Source organism: Ornithodoros turicata, chromosome 1, assembly GCF_037126465.1.
Source record: "Ornithodoros turicata isolate Travis chromosome 1, ASM3712646v1, whole genome shotgun sequence".
In the NCBI taxonomy this organism is placed as follows: domain Eukaryota; kingdom Metazoa; phylum Arthropoda; class Arachnida; order Ixodida; family Argasidae; genus Ornithodoros; species Ornithodoros turicata.
In genome coordinates, this window is record NC_088201.1 from 151,201,563 (window position 1) to 151,211,469 (window position 9,907).

Below are 9,907 nucleotides of genomic sequence, written 5' to 3' on the forward strand. Positions count from 1 at the left end.
CTTTGAGCTTGTCACGGTAATTGTGCTGGCTAGTTTCAATCATTTCCCAAAGGTTCAACAACTTGTCAATTTGCTTTCAGTCAACTGAGGTGGGCAGTAGCAACAACATGGAAAAGAAGGGCCTTGAGGAAGCTCTAGCTTACTTGATCAGCAAAGGGTTGGAGATCGACATGCTAATCACCGATAGGCATACGGGTGTAAAAGCCTTTTTAAAACACAAGTATGGGCAAATTAAGCACAGATTTGACGCCTGGCATTTAGCGAAAGGTAAATATGAACATCAGCATGTGTTCCGTTGTGCAGAAGCAATGTAACGCATTGTTTTGAATGTGCACTTCCGTTTAGCCCTAGGCTGTCTCGTCTGAAAGTACAGCTTGAGAGGATCAAATCTGCTAACATTTTATTATGCATTCTGTTTAGCGATTAAGAAGAAAATTTGTGAGGCTGCGAAACAGAAGCGTTACAAGGAGCTTGGCCTGTGGTGCCAGTCTGTGGTGCGCCACCTCTATTGGTGCGCTACAACCAGTGACGAGAATGGTGACGTTATACTCGCAAAGTGGACATCCCTCATGAGGCATGTGGCCAACATCCACGTCCACCCAAACCCTCTTCACCCAGCATGCTTCCATGGCGATCTTGGTGAGAGACTTTGGCTGCCAGAAGGTAAGCCCAGAGACATAACATCGTGCATGCGGCCCTCTACTCTGTTCATGTATACAGTAGACTCGTTAATTCAAACTCGAAGCGTCCAGCACCTTTTGCTTGAATTATCAGAACTTAATCAAAAATTTAAAATATATTTATGTACTATATTGTCCTTTTGCCACCAGTAGGTGATTATGCAAAACACACAAAGAATCTTGCTTTAAAATGAGATCTTTTTTTTTTCATTTATGCTATTTTGTCGAGCCTATGAGCACCCCCATACTTTGGGCTCAACAGTTCTTAAAAACGTTTGCAGGCCAATCTACAAGGACACTTCCCCATTCATTCAGCGCCGCTGCTCTGCCAAGCGGAGCTTGCGTCAGTAGCCAAAAAGCATGAATTAGCCGAAACTAGACCGTTGTAATTTAAATCATTTTCATTTCCATAGTAACATTTCCATAGGCATGTTCCTTCAAATTTGAGTTCAATGCTAGTCACAGGCAAGACAAATGTACCAGATCTACCTGAGTCTTCGTTGTCTTGGGGAAGAATTATTAACCCTTTGTTGTTGTCCCGTTGTATTAAGAATTACCAGGGAATAGCTGCTGCTGCAGGTCGTCCAGTATAACCCTGGTGGTTCTACTTCGTAGGTTCTGAAAATTTCTGCAAGTTGCGAAGTCATTGATAGCTGATCTTCCACAAGTGTCACCACGGGAACAAACATATGGTCTGGAGGCTTTCCATAGCCTGCTCATTCATTTTGCCCCCAAATCCACGGCATTCTCCTATGATGGCATGATGGCAAGGTAGGTGTCTGATAACATACTGCTGTAGTGGTGAATGTACAGTGAATGTGTGCGATAACATATTGAGCTGCATGATGGAATAGTTGCTGAATTTACCGTTATTTGTTGCCAGGACACGCATCGCGGCTTTGCATTATAATTTCAATGCTGAACGTATTGTTTTGAAGAATGACGATGGCTCGGACAGGTGCACCTTGAAACCATCTAAGCAAGCAAAGCGCTGGGTGGTGGTTCCGCTGAAGGAGTGCAGCTCATACGGTTTGTGCAACTATCATGTTGCATTTTTATATTTGTCTCATTGTAACAACACGGACATTACAGGCTACGTCGATAGGCTGTTCACCGAGCTCTTCAAATGTTTGGAGCAGTGGCCTTCCTACAAAGAAGCTACGTTGGTCAATGCAACCACAACCAAGCCGTCATTGTGCAGCACATACGGCAGTAAGCCAACTCTGGAGGATGCTACAGCTGCGCATCATTCCCGCTTCAGAAACAGCAGCATTGCAAGCACACAGTAAGTCGCAGAGATTAGCATAGCCAGAAGGCAGTGTCAAAGGAGGTCCCCTGAAATATTTCCCTAGAAAAGAACTTGTAACAAATTTTCTCCATGTTGTCATTTATTTCTTCCCCAGGTGACCAGTCCCTTGATGGAGTACAGGCAAAATATCTCCACATCAGACTGTCTGCACATGGAGGGTAGACGGTGCATATTGTATATTGCATGCTCTTTCTTTCATAGAATGTACAGCTTTAAGCAGAGTTAGTAATATCAGTCGGGGTGACCAGGTCTCGTTCTCGAGCAAGATTACAGCCACGTTAGCTGCCTTTGGTGAACAATCATTGATTTGGACAAAACTGTTGGTTGAGACCGCATCAATGGTACCAGAGCTCGAGGTGACTCGTTACTGTAACTCAGTTCCTTTTTTTGGTAACTTGGTAACTTAATTCAGTGCTTTTGTGCCAGGGTAACTTTCAGAGAAACTCATTTCTTTTTCAGGTAACTTTACCAAAGTATCTTAAGCTATGTTCCAAGTTACTTTTAATTCACTTTTCACTCATGTCCACATATTTTTCATGGCATTTTATGCCATAATATGTGATATTCAATCAAGTTCTTTTTGACGGGTAACTTCTCCATCTATGAATGGTACATCATTCTATAAACATTCACGAAATGGAGCTTGGGTGGCTAAAATCTTCCTCAATAATGATTCACTCACATTGTGCTGGTATGCTTAGCTCTGCTTGAAGTTGTACATGTTATGAATCACCGGAAGGGGTACAACAAAAATTTCATTGTTGACGTGGGACTACTTTGTACACATCTTTGGAAGGTAACTTACCGACCAGAAATAAATGTATTGTACCAAGCCTAGTATGCTCGCACAAGCCTAACACGTAACACACAATACTACAAAGTAGCACTTCACACTGCACATGCACGGGCAGAGCCAAATCAGTCCAACAGGCTAATTCCATCCGAAATGTGTGTACGTAGCAGACGGGAATGCCTCTCTTATTCGCCTAAGCGCACATCCGGGTATTCTTCGTCGCTGTCCAGCACCCAGTCCTCTGCCGTGCACTAAAACCACAAATTCTCGGTACGCTGTGTAGTGCAGGGCCCTGCAAAAGGTTGCAAAAAATACATTGAGCTCCGACAGAGCAATGCTGTGAGCACAGTGAAGTCCTGGTAACCAAAGAATTTTTTTTTATTGGTCCTGCCTGTGTGTGCCGGATTCCATGATCACCAGTGACCCATTTGCCACGATAGCCAAAAGCGGGAAGCAATGGTGGTCCGACATGCACAGGTTGTGCTCAGAAAGGCAAAAGTAACACACATATATTCAGATTGTAAAGTGATACACATATTCAGATTGTGTGCTCGGAATCTCCGCTTCAGGTGCAGTTCGAGGGCTAGTATAGCCCTATCGGAGCTGTGTCCCATTAAAAGTACATATTGTAAATCTGCAAACTTCAGCCCGCAGGTGCTGTTGTGGACAGGGCATCAATGGTAGCGGAAGAGGGGGTGGGGACAGCGAAACTTGTTCCCACAGGAGATACAGCCTGACTAACATGGGTGTAGTCGCTATATTGTGTTTAAAGGTACAGAACCCCCAATCATATGTCTCAAGATTCAGCTTCACTCAACAAGATTGCAAATTCATTTTGACTATAGAAAAATTAAATATCAGGTCACTAAAAATGTGAAGTTGCCGAAAGCAGTAGAGATAATAAACAGGACTGTAAGCTACATCTTGGACTTAAAATGCAACAAGATACAAAAACAATTTAAAAATAAAGCTTCATGTCTGAAACCAAAGGAAATTTGAATAAATTACAGAAAAATCCAAAACAACAACCTTGCATTCAGAAATATTTGACATAAACTAGGCAGGCATAACTGTTCAAACTGTTCACGATGCCAGCGTAAGGGGATTGAGGGAGATGGGGGGCGCCGACCACAGTCCTGAGCCCGCGCGCTCAGCACATTCCGCCGCCCCTGCCGGACATGATCAATGTGCAAAGACACTTCAGGACGTGGACATTACCAGGTCAAAGGTAAGGCTGAATACCTGTTGGTGTCGTCACTAGAGCAGCGTTCCATGTAAAACGGACGCTCGTTCCGTAGAAACCGGCTGCGCACCTGAAGCTGCCTCCTGTGCAAGCACATGAGTTGGAAGAGGTCGTGCGCCGTTATGCAGTCCACGCACTCTTCATCACATACTGCTGCTACCGCGTCGAGCTCTCTGCAGCAAACGAATTCGTCGGTTTCCTGCGGGTGGCACCGACCGCACGTGCACCTGCAACGTGTTTCATGTTACGCGTGCACCCATGGCACAGATATAAGAACGTGCGAAAAGCTATTAGAAACTCACCATTCGTTACTTTGAGTTCGACAGTCTTCAGTGTATGGGTCCGAGGCCTCGGTTTCAAGGGACGCGCGCACTGGTACAGGGTCCGTCGAAAACGGCGAGTCGTCGTGGTTTATGATGACCGTCAAGTCATTCTCCTCATCAGAATACACGTCTGAATCGGGCTCAAGTCCCGTGGAGCTGTTTTCTGATGCGGAGTCGGTTTCCATGATTGCACGTTAAGCGTAACTTGCTTCCTTGCGTCTTCAATGCAATACAACACATGGGAATCACAGCAGACGAATCTCGCGACTGACGTCACGGCGAAGCGCTCCTCGATTCCGATGCCACCGCCTGCTCTCATAGTTTCGGTTTCGGTTTATCGTTTTTGCTGTTTATAAATTATGCGCGCACGTTTATTGGAAACGGAGGCTGTTGTCAGCATCTGGGGGGTGGTCTCTGCTGAAACCAACCTTCACTTAATTTTGGGCACAACCGTTGCGGATCCTCCCTTTAAGGGCCGCGCAGCGCTCAGCTATTCTCAGCCCTTTGTCAGCACTGAACATCGTCAAGTCTGACGTCAGATGCAGCAGGCACACTCCAATCAGCCGTCAGACATCAGCAGCCTCAGACGAGTCTCCTGAACATTTGCCGTCGTCTGTCATGTCTTTGCCGATGCCACCACAGGAGATGCTTACTGTGCAACCCTCTGCCTCGTCTGGCACTAAAGAACACTGCTGCAAGCTTGGTTAGTTTGTCTCGAAGCAACAGCTAGTGCCTAGGATTTACAAAACTGAAATTAGACCATTGGACAGCTAATAGAATTTATTGCAGCCTGGTACTAGGATGGGGAAATAACTGGCTAGTTAAATGTATCTTTTCCGTTACTTCTAATTCATATTTAGCATTGGTTTACAGCCCAAAAAAATCCAAAACAGCGTATCTCCATTTTGTCACAATTATGCGTTCAGAGGGTGGTCGAGAACTGAACATTTCGACAGAGGTAAATCAACCACAGAAAGAGCACCACAGCGAGGCAGCTCCCCAAAAAGCTAGTGGTGAGTGTCAATTGTTCTAAGCAGTAAGCTACACGAGGTACCATCACAGAATATCATCCATTCTATTTACTATTAAAACTTATGTCATAGTTATAGTGCATCAGCAAGCTCCGAAGCATTAAATCCATGTGTTTAGGTGCACTCACAGAGTTCCGTTTTGAAATCAGTTTATTTAAGCAGTACGCATATCTAATTGATGAGAGCCGCAAATTGTGTGGTATGGTGTCTTTGAAACATTTGTGAGAATACAAAGGGTTGTCTTGCCAAATAACTGTTTTACTTTTAGTTGTTGAGTACAACATCATGGGGCACCTGGCTAGAGTCAAAGAAAAGAACAAAGAAATTCTCGAGACCATGGAGGACATAAGGCAAATTTAGTTGGACATTTTCCACAGGCTGGGTCAGCTGGAGGGTGGCTTAAAAACAAACCAAATGGCGAGCAATTTAGTGTGGACGACCTCAACCTCCCTCTGAAAACACGAGAAGATGTTGCTGAAGATGACCACCTTCTAGAAGGAAAAACTAAACGTGATGAGAAACAACATGGTGAGTGTCCTTTAAGCCACATCATGTACTTTGAAACAGAACTAGTTGTGTGAGCTGTACTGTCGAAAATCATAAGCCTCGCACTCCAGCTACAATACCGGGTGTCCCACCGAAATCTCCCGACTGGATAATTCGTGATCAGGTGGCGCCATTGAAGAAATTTCTTTGTGGCAAAGATTCTTGGGACATCGGCCATGAACTGAGTAGTGAGCGTCTCATCTGCATACGGTCGCTAATTAGATAAGCATACTAACTTTTAAATTTTACTTCGCAGGCTTACGGAACCTCTGTTTTACGCATCGGGACCTTCAGCGAAAAATATTCCAAGACAAAAACCACGTCGACCACCACCACGTGGTGAAAAAACCACGTCGACAGTTAGTGATTTTTCCGAGTAATTAATCGGTTTCGGTTTACATGTTTCTTGCGCGGAGCAGTGCGCTCTTTCGATCAGCTATCCGGCGCTCAATTTTGTATTCATCCGCCCGGTTCACCCACGGGGGCGACGGAAGATTAGGAACATCCGCAAGAGCGCTGTGAACTAGCGGGGTGCACTCTTAAAAATTCACCACACCACATAGCACGCTCCTAGCCAACCATCATCCCGAATGACAACGTTCTCGCCCGATTTGTTGAAAATGGGAGGCGGAGCTTTTTCTTTTCTTTTTTTTTTGTCCTGATGTACAGGATAATTGGTTTCAAAAAGGCGTACCTTATCCATAACTACACCTCAACAGGAAGTATTCTTCTACCCTTCAAACAAGCTAGTAGTTCTTATTGGTTTCTTCTCCTACTGTTGACGTCCTACTAATGTTCTGCACCTGTCCAAAGACTCTAAAAATGGCACAAAATCTGCAACACGTAACTAATCTACTGCTTCCATCTGTGGACTTTGCATGCCTGCGTTCAGCTATTTCTGTCAAGTCAACTTGAGTGCCTGGATCACATACACACGAAGCAGTCTGGCTCCACTTGAAGGCCCCTAAAATTTGTTGATGTTAACAATGTTGAGTACGGGACAAGTAGGATAACACAAGTTAAATGGAATACGTCATCGCTATATTATAATTTATATATGTGTGACGCCTGCACTCTTAAAAATGAACTTCACCGCATAGCACGCTCTTAGCCAACCATCATCTCGAATGATATCGTTATCTGCCCTGATTTGTTGAAAACGGGAGGCGTACGCCTTTTCTGCGACAATTATGACCAGCCTAAGTGTCACAAAAAAGGCGTACGCCTCCCGTTTCCATCAAATCAGGGCAGATAACGATATCATTCGAGATGATGGTTGGCTAAGAGCGTGCTATGCGGTGAAGTCCATTTTTAAGAGTGTGTACATATTTAAGACGTTGTGTTGAACTCGTCACCTCGGTGAAGCAAGATCAATTGTTTCTGAACGGCAGTTTGCTTCGGACCAGGGATTTCCCTACACCTCCCTGAGGGGGGGTGTACACCCTCCCTGCATTTTTGGAACCCCCCCCCCCCTGATATTTCTCAGGTGACACCACTCAACTCGGCCACCAACACATTCTAGTAGTGAGTCCGGCGCAGTGAATTACATCCTGTACTATCAAATTTGGGCTGTAGGACCACAGTGATGCAGATAATCCTACCATGCATTTGTTCAAATTCATCTGAAAATCACTGTTCCATTCATATAGTACGCGCATACGAGAAAAAATGCGTTCGGGCATGCAAACTCGATGTGGATCACAAGGAATCATTTGCGCCCAACTCAATCAAGCGAGGTATTCTGCTTTTTTCGCCTGAGGTCTTCACCGTTGGTTGCTAGATATTCATTGAGTTTCGTGGGCCAAGCTGAAAGTATTTTTTCTTTATCGGTCGTGCGATTATGCATCTTAATGTTGAAATGCCGCTCATAATGATGTATCTACTGATCTGTATTCTACTGTACTGTGTTGTAACGTATTAAAATGTACAAATAAAACGGGAAAGCTCCGCAGATATGTCACCATTGTGCCACGATTCTTTCCGTGTCTAAGAAAAATTTCGCAAGTGGAACCGTCACCAAGCATACCCTCCCCCCCCCCCCTTGAAAGCTCGGCACCCCCTCAGCAGTGAATTTCTGGGGAAATCACTGCTTCGGACGCCTTCGCAATTCGCCTTCTATACGGCATCTTCGTAGTCATCGGCAGCAAAATGAGCCCAGCGCACACGACACGACTGCTACATCTAATACCCAAGTGTTTCGAACCGCATTTGTTTTCGCGCACACTCCTTTAGAATCTTGTGGTAGAAAACGCCCGCCGTCGAAGATCAACGAACATGATTTTTGCATCCACGAACACCAAATCTACACCAGGCATATGTAAGTCTCTCGAATACGTGACACAGCAGCTACGAACACGTCATTCACTTCCACTTTCTGCTTCGCGCGACCAACATGACCACCCACGACGTAAACAATAAACGTGATAACACAGACGGCCTTGCAGATGTCGCGGCGAATCGTAGCTCGTAGCGGCGAAGTAGCTGAGTGCTTTATTAACGTAGAAACTATGGGAGTGAGCGTCATTTTTAAAATGGCGTTTAGCTGTAAGATAATATGCGTCAACTTTGTTCTATACAAAATTAACTGTCACGTGGTAAGGGTTGACCAATTCCTGGGAGCCCTGGACGCGAAACCCAAGTTGCTCTTTTTCGCCGTTAGTTGGCAGCACCGTCCATGTTCCGGCAATCTTCAAAATATGTATACGTAAAAAAATATGCCGAATTGAGGAGTAATGCTTTCTGTGTCTTCTCAAAGAATGTTGTTGTGGACGACAGTGGACAAAAATATGGTGGTTATTTTTCACTTTTCGGTCCCTTTAATGGCCTTTCCCCCCTTCATTATGTACATATATACCAATATATAAGAACTTTTTCGATGAAAACATAAGCCCGGTAGGTTGCCGACTGAGGCCGAACGTAGTGGCTGCTAGATATGTCTTCGTAGGCGGATCTCATTTCCGCTGCCTAATAGTTGGAGCTTATGCCACGGGCGCACAAGCGCCGTACAGAGCTGGCTCTGAGGGAAAGTAGTGCAGATCGCGGGCCATCTGTGCTCCACATAGTTGAAACAGGGACGCGTGTTTCGCAGCAACGTACGGTGCGCATGAGGTTAGTCACTTGTGGCTGTAGCGATCGTCGCATGTGTAGGTTACAAAGGCTAGGCTCTCAACGATGTCGACCGCAGCAACTGTAACAATAACTTTGCTGTGTTTCTGTTCCTGTGCGCGTGGCTCAAGTAGACCGGATCTGTCTAACTATCAGGACCTCGAAAGAGTAAGTACGCAAGACATTCCAACAAGTCCTCTGTTTTTCGCAGCAATGCGGCAAGAAGCAACAACGACGACAGAAGACACATCGTATTTGCCGCAGACTTGCAAAGTGTAGTTAACGCAGCGCAAAGCTATATTGAACGCGCAAGACTATAAACCTTTTTTTTTTCTTTACTTTCCCCTCCTTCGAATGATCTAACCGTTTCGCGGTAAAACCTGGATGAATTTTTATCGCACCTTCTCAGGGCCGCGTTTGAAACCGCTGTCGCATACATCGCCAACATTTCTTATCAGGTAACACAAATTCCTCGGCTTCTTGGTAAAACATCTTGAACGGAACGAGTGCGATGGCAGGACAGAGACACAGCAGACGACAATTCCTACAAGCTCCTTTATTCGAAATGAATAAAACTTTCTGAAACATAAAAATCACTTCCTCCCCAACACGTCCACACAAAACCGCATGGGTTATCAGTAGGACCGGAAAATTTAAGTGCTAAAAACGATGGAAATAGCCTGGCAGGCCCTCGAAAACAGCGTAATAGGCGGCCTAGAACAATGCTACTTTTAGTTCTCTGCCCTCAAAGGTCTTGAAAGGCCAACAAAGGCGAAATATTTCGTTCAAATATACATGGTACCAGGGTGCCGAAGGAAACCAAACGAGAGAGAAAAATAGAAGAACTAAAGGTGCAAAACGCAGGAACGAAAAGCAA

General features: G+C 45.0%; 1 protein-coding gene across 1 annotated transcript; it reads right to left on the reverse strand.

The window, feature by feature from the left end:
* Nucleotides 1–2,967: 2,967 nt before the first annotated feature.
* LOC135387440 (uncharacterized) lies at nucleotides 2,968–4,533 on the reverse strand. The gene is made up of 3 exons (XM_064616642.1): nucleotides 4,328–4,533; nucleotides 4,096–4,252; nucleotides 2,968–3,033 (listed from the first exon to the last, which is right to left on the reverse strand). The coding sequence occupies exons 1-3, from the start codon at nucleotides 4,531–4,533 to the stop codon at nucleotides 2,968–2,970; spliced, it is 429 nt and encodes a 142-aa protein (XP_064472712.1).
* Between the last annotated feature and the right edge of the window lie 5,374 nt (nucleotides 4,534–9,907).

What these genes read in the sequence shown, in the direction of transcription:
- LOC135387440 (XM_064616642.1), bottom strand. Translation starts at nt 4,533, where the DNA reads ATGGAAACCGACTCCGCATCAGAAAACAGCTCCACGGGACTTGAGCCC. An exon ending in CGAACTCAAAGTAACGAATG is followed by an intron (nt 4,253 to 4,327) that starts GTGAGTTTCTAA and finishes AACACGTTGCAG; the next exon opens with GTGCACGTGCGGTCGGTGCC. An exon ending in TGCACAGGAGGCAGCTTCAG is followed by an intron (nt 3,034 to 4,095) that starts GTGCGCAGCCGG and finishes TTGTGGTTTTAG; the next exon opens with TGCACGGCAGAGGACTGGGT.